The sequence below is a fragment of the Sceloporus occidentalis genome, unplaced genomic scaffold (genome assembly GCF_023333645.1).
Source record: "Sceloporus occidentalis isolate IW3139 unplaced genomic scaffold, rSceOcc1.0.p SCAF_19, whole genome shotgun sequence".
Taxonomy (NCBI): Eukaryota; Metazoa; Chordata; class Lepidosauria; order Squamata; family Phrynosomatidae; genus Sceloporus; species Sceloporus occidentalis.
The window spans coordinates 12,882,883-12,903,411 of record NW_028316999.1 but is presented as its reverse complement, the minus strand read 5'-3'; the positions used below and the strand labels follow the sequence as shown (position 1 = coordinate 12,903,411).

Below are 20,529 nucleotides of genomic sequence, written 5' to 3'. Positions count from 1 at the left end.
TTTCTTTTTTTTTTCAGGAATTTTGTTAAAAATTATCTTAAAATAATAAAAATAATAAAAACTCAGTATCCACACTCAATATAAAGAAAGGTGTGGCCTGGGCATGAAGGGGTGGGGCAAATTAAGTAGGGGGTGTATGTTTAGTCAGACCTAGGGAAGCACAAAAACTAAATACACCACTCTATAGGACATCAGAAACAGCAGTGGACTTTTAATAGCAAGCAATGAAACAATCTTCTTCTGCCAATAAAAAATAGCATTAAAATACTTACTTGGAAAACCATCCTCCAATCAGTAGTTTATCATTTTTCGTAGTGCATCGAAGCATTTCCACTTGTCAGGAATATAGAAAGGTTCAAAAATGTGAGGGAATGGGGTGTCATAGCCACAGACTCTGGCTATTGGAGCTTCAAGATTCAAGAAGCACTCTTCCTGCAGGTAAAACAGAGTAAGACTCAGCATTAGGACTGACGAATACTTAGTTGGTTCCATGGTAACTACACAAATATCATTGATAAGAATATTCATCATCAAAAGGATGCACAGCTGGAAACCCATTATCGCAACATTAAATTAGAAGCTTTATAAACAAACAAAACCTCTTGCAAGATGAAAATCCACTGCAATTCAAACAAATATATCTTCTGCTGTTACAACTGCTTAATTTCTGACCGGCGATGAATCACAAAATATAGCTATTTTATCATTTAAATCTCCAACACAAAAAAAACAAGATAAGATAGGCAATACAATGTAGATCACTACATTGAAATTAGAGCATCTCGGCAACCAGCCCACGATCCCCCACTGCCCACAAAAGAGGGACAGTCCTTGAAAAGCGGGACTGCCCTGTGCAAACAGGGTCATTTGGAAGGTATGCATATAATACTCAGTTTTTTCCTTATTTCAGGAAACTTTATTCAAGGTATACAGAATGACACGAGGCTGTGTTTAAAATTTTTCTGAGACTAGTCGTCAATGTATCATGAATTTCATAGAATGTATATTTCTACTACCTCTCTCAATCCACTTATCTTTGATCCCTTCTGACCTTGTGCCATAACATGTATCTTCCCCTGAAATAATCATCCTCTTTTATACGTGTGAAGATCCTATAGTAATTCCTGATGAACGGCTACGATTTAGGATTTTGACACCAAAAATTAGCCGATTCAATTTAATTCAATCATTTGATTCAATGATTAGCCACTATTTTCCTGTTAACATTCTAAGTAATGTTTATGTGTCTGGTTAACATAAAGCGAACTAAAGTAAACTTATTAATTTTACTATACAGCTGCACACGTGAACATATAGCATTGCTCACATTTTTTAAACATGCACGTTTCCTTTGCTTTACATAAAAATGTCTACGCAATTATTTTTACTTAATATGTGTACCACAGGATGTTACAGGAAAGTCTGCGTTTTGTAATGGCTTAATAGCCTAAATAAAATAAGAAGCTTGGATGTGCTTTATTATGAACATGCAGAAAACATCAGAGGTTTCTATGAAATAAACGGGCTGAAAGATAATAAGCCATTGTGTTATTAAAGTATTTTTATATTTATAACATAATTCGAAAAGTCTAGGCACAAGAATGAATCAATAAAACAGATGATGGATGAATGGAGACATTCCCTGTTTAATGGACCAACGTATTTGTCTTTCACATTTTTGCTATGTTAGAGGCCCCTCACTACCATGCATACACATCAACATGCAAAATGCCCGCAGCAACTTGGGGAATGTCTAAATATTTTTTTCCTTTTGTGTAACACTGTTCGTTGTTAAATACCACATCGGAACTGATCTAATTAAAATAGAAAAAAAAATAAAAACCCACTGCTTAACAGTCCTTATTAATTTCTTCAATTTAAGACACTGAGAAAATAGTCATGTTTTGTTCATATTTCTTATTTTATCCATTCCTAAATAGGCAGAATAGGAAAGGATTTCACAAGTTCCCTACCAGCTTTTTTACAATAGCACATCTACATGTTGTACTAAGCATTAATCACGATACTTGCTAGAATATGCAAAAGCTAGAATTGGTTTCATTATCCATGATTTCATATGTTGCAAAAAAAAAAAAAAAAAGGAGTTGCCATCATATGATTTCCATATATTTTCAAACGTGTTAACAAACAAGTCATCTACTGAAATATTTTTGGACACTTAAGAAAAACACACTAGAAAGGAAAATGTCTAAATATTGAATCTGAGCCCAAGATCTTTAACCAGACGGTTTACATAAGTGTCATTCGATCAGCTGTTTATACTAAACATTTTGAATAACTAATCCTGTTCACATATGCCGACAAAAATCATAGCTTGTATTCTGGACAAGAGTCAGATAGTAGGACTGAATCTAAACAAACTATGCGAGGAAGGAATTACATGAAAGTAGCTTAGAAAATGAAAATTGCTTTTAACTGTTTAATGTTAAAGCTCATTCTCAAAGATGCCTCTTTAATGGTTATGGGCAAGATTCCAAGTTGTAATGGAAATGGAGCAAGAAACGGACAGATGGAACTTACCAAAACTTAGCAAATATGTAGTGCGGAACTGACTGATGTGCATCAAATGCTTAACAAAATAAAACATTAAAATATAAAAACATTTAGAAATCAGAGCGAACAAAATTAAAAAAAATAATAATGCAGCAAGCAGATATTAAATATTTGCTTTGTCAGTAATGTCCTCATGATTTTAGGGTATCCTCTGACCTTAGAAAGGGGCAAGTAGGCCTTTCTCTTATGTCCATGGCCTCAGTAAGTTTGAGAGTAGTGGATCTAACAACATATGCCAGCGGGTCACTGAGGACTGGAACGAAGTTGTGCTTCAGGATGTTGGGCGGGACCCTGCCTAAAGACAACCCTGTGCTTTGCAGATAGAGTTAAGGCGTAATAGAAATATAGACTATTTTTCAATATGATAATGAAAGCCTATCATTTTGTTTAATTATTTGGACTTTAGAACTAAAAAATAAAGATTCCCTGTTTAAATAAGTCAGTATAAATCACAAGGAAGAAAGTTGCAGCTACTACTTGCATTCCTGCAGTAACACTGACCATTGCCCCCCCTTCTGCTTCCTAGTCCCTCCCTGCAGTCACACTGATGATTGTCCCCACCCCTTTCTTTATAGCGTCCACACTGCTCAGCAACTCATCTAACAGTAAGTATAAAATTAATATTTGGGCTGCTGAAAGATAGGGGAGTTAGGGGTTAATTTAGGGGTATGGTTGATGGGGTCTTTAGGGTTAATTTAGGGGTAGTTATGGTTAATGTGGTCTTACGGGTTAATTTAGAGGCAGTTATGGTTGATGGGGTCTTTAGGGTTAATTTAGGGGCAGTTAATGGATGGGAGTGATGAGGATGATGAGTATGAATTTTATGATGAATAAAACTTGAGTTTAGGGCTGCAACAACTAATCGATAAAATCGATAATGAAAATCGTTGCCAACGAATTTCATTATTGATTAGTTGAATCGATTTTTATCGATTATAAAATGAGGGTTTTTTCAGAGCAAACGCTCTGAAAAATACCCCTCATTATATAATCTGTTTCAGTGACTCACAGCAGCAGCTCCTACTTACCAGTCCCTCCCTGTAATCACTGTGACAACTGGCCCCGCCCCCTTCCTTCTCCCAGAAGGCCAGAACCACATGGCTGTGACACTCATCTAACTGTAAGTATAAAATTAATATTTGGGCTGCTGAAAGTTAGGGGAGGTGGGGTTTAATTTAGGGGCAGTTATGGTTAATGGGGTGTTTAGGGTTAATTTAGGGGAAGTTATGGTTAATGGGGTGTTTAGGGGCAGCTATGGTTAATGGGGTGTTTAGGGTTAATTTAGGGGCAGCTATGGTTAATGGGGTGTTTAGGGTTAATTTAGGGGCAGCTATGGTTAATGGGGTGTTTAGGGTTAATTTGAGGCAGTTGTGGTTAATGGGGTGTTTAGGGTTAATTTAGGGGCTGTTGTGGTTGATGGGGGTCTTTAGGGTTAATTTAGGGGATGCTGTGGTTAATGGGGTGTTTAGGGTTAATTTAGGGTAGTTGTGTTTGATGGGGTATTTAGAGTTAATTTAAGGGTAGTTATGGTTAATGGGGTGTTTAGTGTTAATTTAATGATGAGGACTGAGGGTTAATTTAATAAAGTTAACTTAAGGCGCAGTTAGAGGTAAAGGGGGGCAGACTAAGGGGAATCTGGGGGCAGTGAAGATTAACCCAGTACTTATTTATAAAAGTATGGTGTCAGTGTGATGCGAACAGGTCTGTGACTCTGAGGGGACTATGAGATATCTGGGGGTATACGGCATATCTGGGGAGGATGGAGTGACATATCTGGGGGTATAAGGCATATACGATATATAAGGCAGCGTGGAGTGGAATATGTGGGAGGCAGCGTGGCATATGTGGGAGGCAGCGTGGAGTGGTATATGTGGGAGGCAGGGTGGAGTGGCATATGTGGGAGGCAGGGTGGAGTGGCATATGTGGGAGGCAGGGTGGAGTGGCATATGTGGGAGGCAGGGTGGAGTGGAATATGTGGGAGGCAGGGTGGAGTGGAATATGTGGGAGGCAGCGTGGAGTGGTATATGTGGGAGGCAGGGTGGAGTGGCATGTCTGGGAGGCAGCGTGGCATGTCTGGGAGGCAGCGTGGCATGTCTGGGAGGCAGCGTGGCATGTCTGGGAGGCAGCGTGGCATGCCTGGGAGGCAGCGTGGCATGCCTGGGAGGCAGCGTGGCATGCCTGGGAGGCAGCGTGGCATGCCTGGGAGGCAGCGTGGCATGCCTGGGAGGCAGCGTGGCATGTCTGGGAGGCAGCGTGGCATGTCTGGGAGGCAGCGTGGCATGTCTGGGAGGCAGCGTGGCATGTCTGGGAGGCAGCGTGGCATGTCTGTGCTCAAATGTGCATAAATTGGGGGGGCTGGTTGGGAAATAAAGACAAGAAATGCATTTTATCAGGTTTTTTTTTTATTCTGCGTTTGTATTTAACATCATTTGTTTATTAAATTATTTTAAATAAATGAAAAATGTACATTCATTTTTTTATCCGATTAATCAAAAAAATAATTGGCCAACTAATCGATTATGAAAATAATCGTTAGTTGCAGCCCTACTTGAGTTAATAACTTTTATTATACATTTTTTTTCAAATTTCGGCCCCAAAATTAAACGTCTTATACATGGGTAAATACAGTACAATACAGTTATTTGATATTCAATAAGTACTGTATTAAAAGGAAGACTGTTGCCCTAAAAATAAATGCTCAAATTACCTGATACAAATAATTCATTATATAAAAACAGAGAAATTGCTCTTTTAAAGACATACAGGCTTTATTTAAAAAAAAAAAAATGTGTTACATATACGTCCAGTCACGTTTAACTTAATACACAAGAGATTGTTGCAAACAAACAACAATAGTATGGTTATTTAAGCATATATTTTAGTATTTCATAAAAACTTGCTGCAAGTATAATACATTTTGTTTTTTGGGTAATCGTCATAGCCCAAACAAGAATTCCGCACCTGAAAAAACAAAACGGTTCTCCTTTTTTTAACTTGATACAAGAGAATATTCTTTACCATCTCTGAAGGACATTAACAGCTCTTGTAATTTGTAATGTGGCTATGCTTGATTCTTTTGGTTGCTAACACAAATACAGCAGTTTAATGTTGCATAGAAAAGTGAACTATAAGAATACAATAAATCTATTCAACTACAGTTTAAGAATGAATACATACAATAGCAGCAATAGCACTGTGTGAAATACCTTCCACCACTATACAAAAGCTAATAAGAAATAAAAAAAAATTGCTTTATCGCAATCTAGGTCGGATAGTCATACTGACACATCTGGTAGAAATGAGGCACCAGACTGGCCATATTTTAGGATTATAAATTAAAATAAAAATGGGCTAATAAACCAAATAAGGTTCCAGATGACGGTTTTTTTCCAAGCAGAGCCAAAGATGAAAGAGTTTCTCAGTCATGCTATACAGGCTTCAATACAACTTTTACTTCCATTTATTTGATGCATAAAAATCCATTGTATTGAATAGTGTTTTCCTTTCTATGTTATCTTATGGTTAGTTAAGAGCGGACTGGGACCATGTTCTCAAATGTTAAACTAAATTAGAATGTCAATGGCACACAACACCCTGAAGCTATTTGCTTGCCCAGGGTTTAAGACTCAAAGAAATGTGTAATAGGTTATGTTCTCAAGATATATTTCAGTTTGAAGATTGTTCCTGGTGCCTCAAAGTAAGACGTGACCAGAGTAAAATTAAAGGAAAAGGAAAACCCAGTGACGCTTCACTCTCCATATGATTCCAGGAACTCACATACAACAAGCAAAGAGTCAAATCATATTAATCAAATTAAACATTCCAGGTAGACTGCCTACACATGGTGAAATTTCATTACCATCCTGAAAGAAAGGGCACACGTGCAGTTTACATAGTTTTTTTCTTCAGGTATGTTGCACTATAAAACAATTATTTCAAATAATCAAGTGCTCTTGATATATTTTTTGGCCAGGTAAAAGCCTGTTCCTAAGTAAGAGCACTTCAAATATATGCAAGTGCGCAACCTCAAACTTAGCCGAAAAACTTGAGCTCCATTGAACACATAGGCTCTGAGATTTATCGCACTCTGTCTGTCCGTAGGAGTGTGTACTGAAGACAGTTAACTAAACCAAATGCTAGTACATAGTGTAGAAATCAGCATCACAGAAATATACTTATTTAACAAAAATTACATAGTACTATTGTGTATTGTAACTTACTGCGGACTATATACATACATGCATAAACACACATACATTCATACACACACCAGCACTATATGCGCAGTTTGATGAGCATTAGAAGTAAGGAAATAGTTGGTTTGCAGAGGGGGCCGGTGAAGGTAATGAGCCCCTCGAGCCAGCACTCCTCCAGGGCAAATCCGCAGATTACCCAGTAGTCTTTTCATTCGCTTGCCATGGTTTCTGTAAAGAGGTCACAATGCACACAGGAGAAAAATTATAACCACTAAATAGGAAGATACACCAAACACAGTGAATGAAATGTACCAAAAAATTATATCTGCAAAGATATGGAATATAATTTATTATGAGTTCAACGTGCCTGATTTTAAATTGGCACTTAAGATCACTGTTGATATAACACAAACTTATTAAGATGCATGAGCCGCAAAGAATATTTTAATAGAAACCATTTTCTTCCTCCATTTCGCTCTTGAAAGCATTTTGATTAATAAGCATAGTTTTGATGATTGGATTATGTATGCTTTGACCATGCTTCAGAGAAAGCATACAAAATATTCAACAAAGTCTCATCCAACTTTGCTTCTTAAATCTCTGCCAGTAATGTGCAATATAGTTAGCAACAGTTTTAATCTGACAGTCTTCAGATAATTCAAAACAGTCATGTACGCTGGAATTAAGGTCAAATCTTGGATAGCAGGTGGTGTGGCAAAACAGGCAATTAAGGCCTTAAATTGCGACAGACGATGACCACATCTGAGAATTTTCAGAGTTTGACCCGGAGTCTCCAGTTCAGTTTCCTCTTTCATTGGGCATGGGTTGTGGTGTTTGACCATGCCTAGCCCCTCCTACTCCACACCCACCTATCATCTAGCCCCACCCCCTCATGCAGCTGGCCCAACCACCTCACAAAACCACTCCTACCAAAAGAGGGGACGCTTTGGGTAGAAAGTTTCCAGGTGTGAGGGGAAATAGTCAAAACTTTATATTTTGTATTAACAATACACTCTATTAACAAATCTATCTGGTGCTTTTTAGATCAAGAGGAAACCAAGTTTAATTTGTAATAGACATTTTTTTTATTACATTTAGAAAATGTGAATTGTTTATACCCAATAAAAATATGGACCATGTGTTCCAGAATTTTGGCTGTTCAACATTAAATTACGGGATTAACATTTTTTTGGTATTAATTCTCAAGTTCATTCATTCTCAGTGAAGAATATCCTGTCAATACAGATTTTTTTGGTCAAAACTTGATCTATTAAAAAAGTGAAGCTAAAAATATAGCATAGGATCTTAGAATGAGTCACTAGCTCGGTTTCATTTTACTCCCTTATTGCTGCTATGAGGAGTTTTGTGTACATTTTATAGCACAGTGGGATCCGGAGCAGCAGAGCTTTAAAGGCTGAGAAGAACAATCAAAGGCAGATAGAGAGGCCTTGGCGCAACGGGTAGGTCCTTTATATTGTAAAGGTTTGTTAAGTGATTGCTACCATTAGTTCGTATACAAGCAGTAAACTTAGCGTTAGTAAGCTAACCAGATCCTTTTCATTTTAATCATATGTAGCTATGGTATACACACATGTACGTGCAACCCCAGGCATGCAAACCGGTGCAGACTGTACCCACAGTGGTTCACCCACAGAATGATGACAGGCGTTCAAGTCAGCTCCAATATGAACACTGCAGGCTGCGTACCATATAAGCAACAGGGGAGCTGCTGATTAGTTACCCTTAATATTTACAAGCACATCTTGTATTTAATTTGTAGTGCATAAACTATTTATATCTTATAGTATATGTATAAATCTTGTAATACTTTAATATACATTTATATAAAATTTAAGAAATTTCACAAAACTGGATTAGGATTCTGTGAAGGATTACACTGAAAATGTGTTTATGCAAGTCAAAATTATTATGTTATGCACTAGTTCTGTACTGTTTGCCCAATATACGGCGCTGCAGAATAGGAAGACGCTATATAAGTCAACAATAAAGACAGGTTTTTCTGTTATATTTGTTGTACATTTGTTATGCCGCCCACAAAGTTGCATAATTTGCATTTGTTTGGAGTTTGCAACTGTAACTAAAAAGTATTAATATGCAAAAAATAAGCACACACCGTAAATTTGGTGTGTTTCTTATGCACACAAGTAGTTTAAAATAGGCTTTATAGCTAGGATTTATTAATAAACAAATTGTGCTACCTTTATAATACTGAAATATTTATGGATGGAGAGAAAATTATTGGAATATTAATTGTGATCAGGAAATATGAAAGCAATATATGCATGAAAGAAGAACAAAAAAGGTATGCCAAATAGAAAAATTGCACAGCATATTCTTCATAAATTTTAAAACAAAAAGTACTTTAAAAAATACTTTAGGGAAAATAGTATGTCCTATTGTTACCATCATCCAGCTTGAGGATAAGACGAGCTAAATCCACATAACTACATACAATACACTTAAATCCACATAACTACACATATATATATATAAAAAAAAACTTAACCCTCTCTAAATCACAGTAATATTAAGGAAAAAGTGAATTTTCTGTAGCTCTGCAGGTTCTTAAGGACACTCACAGGCTTGCAGGTCAGCAGATCATGTGCCTGGTGGATCGAGGATTCACGGGGATATCATTAAATGAAACAACACAGCATTGAAATACCATAAAATACTGCATTTATAATGAAACCATGAAGCAAGGTGGACTTTTGCATAATATATGCTTTAGGTAGCCCTTTGTAAATTTGAGAAGACAGAATATGTTAAATTATGTTAAATCAGTTTTATTTTGAGAATGTAAAAATAAAATAATTATATATATATATATATATATATATATATATATACATACATACATACACAAATTTCAGATATATTTTCTGAGTTGATATATGCAACTAAGTTCAGTGTGTAGAGTTAAGGGTTAAAAAAATAAGCAAAAGTAAAACAAATGTATAATATAAAAACAACATAAGTTACACAACGTTCTTGGGCAAACTAATCATATATGGTTTATGTTTCTTGAGCTAATATTTTTTCCCCTGAGGACTTGTGTTCATATTGGTGGATATATTTCTATCTTTCATGGAAGTAAAAGCCAGACATGCTAGCATGTATGCGTGTGTGTTTTTTTTGTTTTCATTAAAAGGTCAATGTGATTTCTGTCATTTTGTGTACTGGATAACCTTAGCAAGCATAGTGAACAATGTGTCCCTTGCTCGGCAAACTGGCACACAAAACATCCATATGGTATTAATAGCACACACTAACACCGAGCAGATATAAAATGTACCACCTACGTTTCGGTACGTTAAACCCGATCCGAAGATTTAACTCTCTAGAACAACAGTATATTAATTCATCCAGCAAAGTCTTATTACTCTTAGGACTATACATTTTATCAAGTAATCACGGGATACTGTTTTATTTTTGCCAAATATTGGAGAAAAAAACCCTACTTTCTATTATTTAACCCCTTAAGGACAATGGGCGGTCCCTAAACCTATTGAAAACGCATATGCATTTTGAGCCCGTACATGTACGGGCTTTGTCATTAAGGGGTTAATGTAATTGAAAAGCATGTAATTTGAAATTAAGATAGTATGGCTGCTACTTTTCCTGTGTGTCCTCTACATTTGTTCCACAAGTTTGCAGAGTTTGCAGAGTTGTGAAATAGATGATTTTAAAGAGCTAATCTTCATTCAATTCATGCGAGCAGTCTATTCATGAATATGCATTGTGAAAGGGAAAAGCATTATAGCTTTGTACCGTCACTGACGTAGGTTCAATTTAAAACGACTACATTAGATGTGGATAAAGTAGAACTCATTTAAAAAAAAAACAAAAAAAACAGGGAAAAAGTGTGCATGTTTCATATATTCCCATAAATACATTTTGTAATTTGTTACAGTGAATGACTATTTTTTAGGGTCACACTAATTATTTAGTATACACAAAACGACTTTCGAGAAATTAAGTTTACGAATATTAAATCTAAAATTCACGACGATGTTACGATGGATTAAAAGACATCTGTTTTCCATTACACACAAGATTCAGATATTCAAATGGCAAACTAATTAAGTGCTCCGAGTTCACGCTCTAGCAACTAAAATCGGAAACCCCTGGATAACAGCAATGAGTCGAGAAATCAGGTGCACTTCCAGCTGTCTGTTTTGGTCTCCAAAGATGCAGCATACAGCGGATACCCAAAGAGGCTGATTAGGACTGATTCATTCTTAAGACTCTAGTATATCAGTTATTCAAAACACAAATCTGAATTGTTACCCTCAGATACGAAATCACACAATTATTAGTATGATTGATGTTCTATTCAAATGCTACACCTTTGTATATATACTAGATATTATTAGATATATAATAAATATACTTTATTCTTCCTGGAGCCCTAATCATTTCAAATGGTGCTTAAAAACTATTTTAACCAAACTGCACAGTGGAAAATAACTTGAAATGTATTTAGCATATCCCAACCAGCATATTTAATCTGCGTGTGTGACACATATGAATCACACTCAAAAAAAGGGGGAAATCCACCAGGCAATGCTAGCCACCCAAAGGACCTTCCAAGATTTAATTAACTTAGGCTTGCAGATAGCTAGTATTATTCTGTGTCAATACTGAGCAATGAAGGTTTGGCTCTATTCTAGCTGCAGCCAATCTTCAAATATTTCTAGATTCAATCATTACAGCGTTCCAACAAAAGCATGAAGTTTTCTCATTATAATGTCCTATGCTCCGAACACCAGGCTGGCTGCCTTTGGACTGTTACACATTAAAGCTGTTTCTCGGATCCACTTTGGATGCGACTTATATTGCCATTTTTCCTTCCCCGCTGGGATAACCTAGCTTTGAGAATATCCTGTACTGTAGAAACCCATACACTTAGGACAGTGGTACTCTTTTTTTTTTTTTTTTTTTTCTTAACAAAGATTATGCGAACCCAAGGCATTTAAAATCCTAATCAACTGACAAGCGTGGCTAAAAATCTTGGAATAAATGTGTCCCCACTTAGAACTGGAAAAAGAAATAGTATTAGGAATTCAACACTGTTACTGCACACTGTTAGAGCGCTAAATCTTCAAATCTTCCAAGACCCGTCATTAGTTATTGGCAGAATTAGGAGGGGAGGGGGGGGGGTAAAAATATACCAATTAAAGGAAAAACTGAAGAAGGTGATTTGCAGTTGGATATTTAAAACATAATAAAACGCTATAGAGGTCATTAAAGCAGATATGTGACAATTTACTGCAACTCTCAAAAAGGAAGGTTCACGCAATACTACAGAGCCAATCAAAGTACTTCACCAGGCCAGCTGTGGCTTCCATAAAACGGATAGCAGCATTCATAAGGTTTGACAAGTGTCCCAGGGTAGAAATTTGTTAGTACACTTGCTAAGTCTTATTATTTTAACATAACCTGAACTCACAAACACTCTCCATGATCAGGGGAAATAAAGCACTATACTTTACACATATAGTGGCGTAAATAAAGAGCATTACAATAAAACATTATAAACGTTTTATTGTGTTTTTATAAATACACATATACACACACACATAACATTAAATCAATAAGCCATTTTCTTCCCCAGCATGGCTTGTTATGGATTTTTTTCCATTTTTAATAAATGATCACATAAGGAACGTAAGGTTAGTTTTATACTGGGAGTAGTGGCAGTAGGTAGCTATAAAGGAAAACAAAAACATAAAGAAGGAAATAAAAGTTAAAAAAAAAAACACCAAAAAAAACAAAAACATACCACCCACTAAAAAGTTTCTCATGTATATAAATAGGCAATAAGATATAACAATACTGAGCTAAAATATTTTAACTACACTAATACAGGCAATGTCATGTAAAACCAGTATAAATAAACCACAATAACACCGTGTACAACTGATAAAAATATATATATTTTGAAAATACATCTCCAATCACACAACATGCTGCAAAATATGACATACTTGATACTTAGCCTTACTTCTTAACTTGAATACATGTTATTAAACCATGTATTCATCTACCAAACCAAGTCAACCAGTCAAGAAGAACACAAACAGATGTAGGGCTGAAACAACGAATCGATAAAATCGATAATAATCGATAACGGAAATCGTTGTCGACGATTTCCGTTATCGATTAATCGAGTGATCGATTCGTTGTTGGAGCACTCGGCTCCTTTTACTTACCTCCGCGAGCGTTCCCCGCTTCCGCTACACGCGCTGCACTCTCCGCCTTCTTCTAGTTGCGAGTGGCTCCGTTCGCACAGAGCGGTTCGCTCTGTGCGAGTGGCTCCATTCGCACAGAGCGAACCGCTCTGTGCGAACGGAGCCACTCGCACAGAGCGAACCGCTCTGTGCGAACGGAGCCACTGGCACAGAGCGATTCGCGGGGGTGGGGGTGGGGTTTCAGGGGATGCAGGGCAGAGTGGGGGTGGGGGGGCAGGCCAGGGTAGGAGACTGAGTGCAGGGCAGAGTGGGGGTGGGGATGCAGGGCAGGGGGTGGGGATGCAGGGCAGGAGACTGGGTGCAGGGCAGAGTGGGGGTGGGGGTGCAGGGCAGAGTTGGAGACTGGGTGCAGGGGCACAGTGCCAGGGCTGGGTGCAAAGTGCCAGGGCTGGGTGCAAAGTGCCAGGGCTGGGGCAAAGTGCTGAGTGCTGGGTGCAAAGTGCCGGGTGCAAAGTGCCAGGGCTGGGTGCAAAGTGCCAGGGCTGGGTGCAAAGTGCCAGGGCTGGGTGCAAAGTGCTGGGTGCAAAGTGCCAGGGCTGGGGCAAAGTGCTGAGTGCTGGGTGCAAAGTGCCAGGGCTGGGTGCAAAGTGCCGGGTGCAAAGTGCCAGGGCTGGGTGCAAAGTGCCAGGGCTGGGTGCAAAGTGCTGGGTGCAAAGTGCCAGGGCTGGGGCAAAGTGCTGGGTGCAAAGTGCCAGGGCTGGGTGCAAAGTGCCGGGTGCAAAGTGCCAGGGGTGGGGCAAAGTGCTGGGTGCAAAGTGCCAGGGCCGGGTGCAAAGTGCCGGGTGCAAAGTTTCTTGAACAGTAATTGTCCACCTCTTTTCAGAATGTTTGGGGTTATTTTGTTTCATAAATACTGTGTTTGGGTTTTTGTACTTTGAAAATATTGTTTTTTTATTACATCATAACAAAATAAGAATGTTAATGTAAATTTTAAGTTGTTTTTTAACATCCAGTTCATTAAATTATTTTAAATAAACAAAAAATTTGCATATTGTTTTTTTATCCGATTAATCGATTAATCGAAAAAATAATCGGCCAACTAATCGATTATTAAAATAATCGTTAGTTGCAGCCCTAAACAGATGCATTGGGAAGGGTAGAGTAGTGTTCTAATAGGGTCTTGCTTAAGCAATACTTCCCTAACCTAAGGATGTTTTTTTTCTAGGGCTATATAAGATGTAAACTTTGAAGACCGTGAGGAAACACTCACTGTTTCGAGTGCTTAAAGTTGACTAAATCCAAGTACTATCAATGGTAGTGAAAAGTAATGAAACAATGCAAACGGAACGGCTTCCAACTGGGAACTTGTAGATCTTAACCTTAATTCAAGCCATACATTACCATTTATAAATCTGTGCCGTCTTCTATACCTCTACCATGCCCCCTTTAGTTTTCAATTTCCCCTTTTTAAATGTTCCCCTTACTTCTTCATCTATGATTGTTAATGAGCATGAGTCTAACTTGATGAAGGATGGACAACGCCAGATAACAAGTCCGCACTAAACAGGTCAACATCGGTCTGTGAGACAGGCTGACGTGCTAGATTATGGAAATGGGTTTAGCTTCAATCCCAGAATTTCCCTACAGGACTCAAAGCCGAGGGGAGGGCATGGATTATATATTATATATATATGTAGTTAAGTAAGCAAAGTTGATGTCTTGTTTTTAACCTAAATTATCACAGTTATTATTTGGGAAAGTGAGAACAAAAGCAGAGAAATTCCTTCAATTCAACATTTTAGTATTTGGTCAAAATAGTCAGATAATTGCTCAAGGCAAACTTCTCGGAAATCAATCAATTATTTCTTGTCTACTTTAAGACACTACTTTAGTTGTCATCACATATACTTGACATTGCAACATCAAGTCTTGTACTAAAGCTACCAAGATACAATTTCCTTAGCAGAAAGTGCCACTGTGCTTCCTTTAATCTTAAAAGAATGGTAAAGTAGTATTTTTTACTGTATTTTAGCACAAAATAAAACAAGGAATTTTCCAAAGTAGCCTGCAGCCATCCTGGTATCATTCCCCAATTGCGGTTTATTTTAAGTGAGCACAAAAGTTTTTAGACGTTTGTAAAACCGATCTTCAATGTCAAAAACATCCCAGGGTCATTACCACGAAAGGAGATGCTAAAACTGTGCAGAATGGCAGACATTCAAAGGATAGAAACAGAAGAACTATAAGAACAATAAGTGCACAATGAAAATCACATCACCTATTTTAAAATCTATGTAACCATAGAGGTGTACACATCCTTATTTTCATTGAAAGACACTTTACGTGCCGCAAAAGGCTATGGAATACAAAGCCCGATATTGTTCCTAATGATGCCCTAATTTACACTAAATTGAACTTAAAAGATATAAAAAGGCTAACAATATCCATGTCCACATGCCATACATCTAATGTATATATGCCTTTAATTGAAGTGGCAGAGTAAGCTTATCATTAATATAGTCATATTAAATAGGTTTACTTTACTTTCAGATATCCTTCCTCTGCTGTTCATTTGGGTTATTTCACAATATACAAAAAATGCAATTTTGGTCAGTAGAATGAAAAGGTCATTATGTTTTCAATTATGTTCTACAAAATTTGCAAAAAGGTATAGCTATGATATAACATTCTCCTGTTTGTCATTACATTTAATGTTGACTGCTACTATTTTGCTTAAAAAGAAAGAATCCTGAAATATGATTCCATCATCCTGCTCTACTATAATTACATAAACCTTCCAACTTCTCCAGAGCATTATTACAACTTTCTTTCTACTATATGTAAGCACACACTTCATTCATGAGAAGACGGTCTTTAGCAGAGTGAAAAACCTTTTTATTAAGAAAGCTCAAACTATTCTTCTAATTTTGTATCTGAAATACTGAATCTGAGGAAATAATATAATTCAGATACTTTACCTTAGTAAATAAAGCTTTATTTTTGAGGTTAGATTCTCACAAGCACACTCTCACTTCATATATTTTATTCCATCTCTTGTGAAACAGATTTTAAGATAGAAATCAAATGCACTCTCCCACACATGCAAACCTTTGGACGTCACCAGAATCTGAGATGACGATGTAAGTTTGAATGTAGAGAACCAGTCCAGATCATCAGATTGTACCCATAGTAGTGTAATATTAATAGTCAGAACTAAGTGATTTAAGCCAGGAATGGCATTTTACAACTCTGGGAACTGTGTTTTTTTTTTATTGAGCTATCCACAATATTTTTATAAGAAAATAGAACACTACAGGAATATGTATAAAAATTAATTCTGGTTCGATAGCGATTTATATGGAATGACATTCTGTGCACCCATGTGCGTCAGCGATTTGGCTTCACATATGGGGACAGGATCTTGCAGGATATATGATGATGATGATGATGATGATGATATTTATGATGTTGGGGGGTAGCACACATGAAGGTAGAGCTTTGGTACAAAAAAATAAAATGCCTAAAGAACATAAAAATGGGAGCGCGAGGTTTGATACACACATAGACATAAAAAAAGATTAAAACTCATCAATGACTTAGTAGGAATAATAATTATTATTATTTGATAGACTACTAGCATATACTCCAATTCACTTGTATAACGGTTAGAAACCGGCAGTTGGCCCATCCAATGAGATGTCTACCCTTTGAGTAGCATCTGATTTCCAACAAGTTATTTTTTTTCCACATAATACATTTTGTCCAGGTGATAAGTATGTGCTATAAAAACACGAGCATAAAAATGAAGGCAAGACACACAGAGCAGGGAGGAGGTGAAGGTAATATTTACTGCATATAAATCCCTGGCATTTGAGCTCAATAATTAATTCCTCACCCAAGCGACCAGAGAAAACTGTGATTGCATGCATATTTTGCCCTGTAAATGAAGTGAGGCACGGCTGGGGAAAATGCGTAACACTTAGCTTCCCATGCCTCTAATTACTAATGCAATAACAAGTGCTAACCTTTAACATCGCAGTAGGAAAAGAAAATGCAGGGTAGGGATGAATCTGGTCCGCTCAGCCCATTCATAATTCTGCAAACACCGTGGACTACTGTATCATGTACATATGCGATGGCTGCGTGGGAGTAATGAGGTTTCTTCCAGGGCAGACAGAAATTGTGTGTTACATTTTACTTGGTTTAAATAGTTTATTTTTATAATGAAGAAGAAGAAGAAGAAAAAATGGACTTACATCAAATTTATTTCCTGGGGTGTATGACAATAAAAGGTTTAAATATTTTAGTGTAAATGCCAACTTATTATGCATCCATCCAGTGCACTCCTAGCTTTCATTTATATGATTTTTTATTTTTTTTTAAGAAGATAAAAAAGGAAAGTTAGGATAAAACCCAACCACCATGTACTGTATATGTATTTTAAGAGGTATACTGCTTAGGATGTGGAGGATCTACACCCTAAGCAGCATAGTGGTAGTGTACATTTGCAGCCTAATATAACAGAAGATAAGGCCAAGTGGCCAATGAACTCTGTATTCTCTTATTTTTATTGTGGGGTCAATTCTAAGCCTAAAGCAGAAAGCTGCATGCCAACTATGCTGATGATGCTTCATCAAATAATTACTCATGAGAAACCGCTGAAAAACAAAAATAAGTCTAAATATTTAATTGTATAAATCAAAAAAGGGTGTGAGCACTCGATATCTGGACAACATGCTTCTCACTTCTGTCCTCTGTGGGATATTATTTACATATGTTATCACATACCATGGCTTCAATAAAATAACACTGTGGTCTACAACCAAACATCTCAGCTGTTGCGCAGCTGATGGCCAAGACACAGCATATGCCTTATTGCTAGACCAATCTGAGGAGGAAGGCTTTTGGGCTGTTCTACATAGGTCCACCACTAATATTAGGCTCTGTTTATCAAAGCATAGTGAGTTGTGGTTTTACCCTTGGCTGTATATAATAAAGGGTCAATCCCAGTAGGCTTCCGTTGCAGGAAGACCTTGACTGGCCCCGTATAATGTTTAGTTAAATCGCTTTTCTTCAAAATCTCCTCACCCATTGAACTATACATTATGCAAGGCCAGCCGGGCTTCATGCAGGATAACCAAGCCATCCTTTCATAATAGACAGTGCACATGTTATATAATCAACATGTACAAATAAATATATGTATCAAGAGTTATTAAATACTATTGATGGAAAAGACATTTGTAGATGACAGCTATTGAGATTAGAGACAGGTGGAATAACAAAAAGAAAGAAAAAAAAACACACAACAAAGGCAAAACAACTGTATGTCGAGCCCATATGGACAACAGAATACAGTACACTTAACTGTATGTTTTAAAATTCACAATTAAAAAAAAACCAACATTATTGATAAATTAAAAATACATAATATATAGATAAGCCCGATAACGAAGAACACACACAAGTGGTCTATTTTAGAAAACACAAATTTCTATATATTGACAATATAAAGGTTTGCTCTATTCCATTATTTTCCACAAATATTAAAAAATATAGAAACCTCTGTTATCTTGGTAAATGTAAAGTGAATTACTCCAACTGTATAAATCTCATTTTGTATGATTTACAGGAAACATTTTACCAGTACCTTTAAGTTTGCTTGGGCACTGATTCTGCTTTCTATGTAGAGCTAAGGTGGCGGCTGGACAAAGCCAGACAGGGCAGATGGTTTTGGAGGAGCATATGAAAGAAAAGCAAAAACTCATACATAGAGGGTTAAATCATTTATAACTGCAAAATATTAGAAATGAAAGATTTACGGAATTCAATGAACATATTCATGTGGATTATATAGCACAGAGAGTATGTGGTAAAGCCAAGTTACAGTTAACTCCTTACTATCCAAAAGTGCTTGTGTACCAGTTAAACATACTAGTAACTATTAAAAAAAAAACAAGTCAAAATAGTTTCTTTAAACCATAAAAATATACATGCCTTGGATTGTATAAAACACATATATAAGAAACAGGCATTATAAACATATTTCTTGGTTTTCTTAGTGACAATCCCTTATTATTGTCATGTTCAGATAAACGTATATCATAGAGGAATATTATTTTGCCACAATGTAATAGCACAGAAAACTTAGCTTTTTTTTAGTTGAGATTGCAATATTGTACTCAGAACCCAGAAAAGTGATGACAATTTAGATTGTGCCATCATATTCGGCAGTGCTGTAGAATGGATAAAGAGGGCATAACATGTAGTGTGTCACATTACGATCAGGAAGAAGAATTTGAAAAGAGCCAGGCTCAAACAAGCTTAAAAAATTAATTTAACTATGAAATATCGCTCAAGAGTTTAATGTCCCTGGCACTACTACAACAGATGATTGGTTTGTAGAGATACAGAGCAGTGACAGTCCAGGTTATGGTTTGGCTGGGTCAACACACACATCTATACATCTATATATTTATTACACACACGCACCTTCATACATAAGTACACACACACACAACAAATTAGACAAGCATTATCACATAGACCAACTCTTATTTTATATATCTCCATGCTTCTTGCATCTGCTGGCTCTGATCCATCAGGTTCCACTGTCTCTGTGATACAGAACATTGCAATCCAACCAGCTTAAATACATAGCTTCAAAAAGAAGGTGCGCGTATGAGTGAAATTTGTAGGATTTATTACGCAGCTGCAATGGATGAAAAAATAAATAAATAATCCATTGCTTATTCACAAGCCAGATGATGCTCATAGACTTTAATCTAAGAAAAAGGAAACAAAATATGAGTTCTATTATTTTTCCCCTGACAGCCCAGATTCTAAAAGGGGCAGCCAAAGGACAAGCTGTTGGGGCTGATTATTGCACTGTGTTATTACAATTAGTTTTCCATGGATATAAAATATAAATGTAAAGATTTCCTGAAGAAGAAAATTATCATACATGTTTATGTAAGGTGACCAAATGGCCAGGAATGCTTATAAAAGTTACATTAAACAATGGAGCCGTTATTTGGCCCAGATTTATGCATTTTCCAACTGCATCACAGGTTATAAGGTACTTCAAAGTAACAATTTACAAAGACATTAGTAACGGTGTCCTGTCTGTCCTTATTGCTAAGCCTACTCATCTCTGACATCACAGGAGTGTTACCTTTAAGCTCTTCTAATAAAACTCATCATACCTATCACGCAGAACACCTTACTCAATTCACACTCACCGGATATCAATGTGTTAATGTGAATCAGTAAAGATCTGCTGTTTCACATGCATGAGCATGGAACGGCAGGCTACTGGAGTTCACACTGCTGTGATACTGTAATACACAGGAGAGGGCTTTGAATGACAGGACTCTGTTGCTAGGCAACTGTATCTCAAAAATGTTTAAATGGCAGGGAGCATTAAAGAGCAAAAAAAAAAAAAATGATAGATAGCTTTATTTTACATGTCTACATGATGCAGATATTTTAAACGGCACCCTATGTTGAACAGTTTCTTAAAGCGTAAAATTTAGCGTTCTCAA

General features: G+C 36.8%; 1 protein-coding gene across 1 annotated transcript in view; it reads right to left on the bottom strand.

The window, feature by feature from the left end:
• Positions 1-291: 291 nt before the first annotated feature.
• The window catches only part of LOC149302464 (2-oxoisovalerate dehydrogenase subunit beta, mitochondrial-like), a 90,826-nt gene continuing 70,588 nt past the window's right edge, over positions 292-20,529 (bottom strand). The window contains exon 10 of the mRNA XM_089482519.1: positions 292-432. Within this exon, the coding sequence (XP_089338645.1) occupies positions 292-432 (141 nt within the window). The remainder of the gene's footprint in view (positions 433-20,529) is intronic.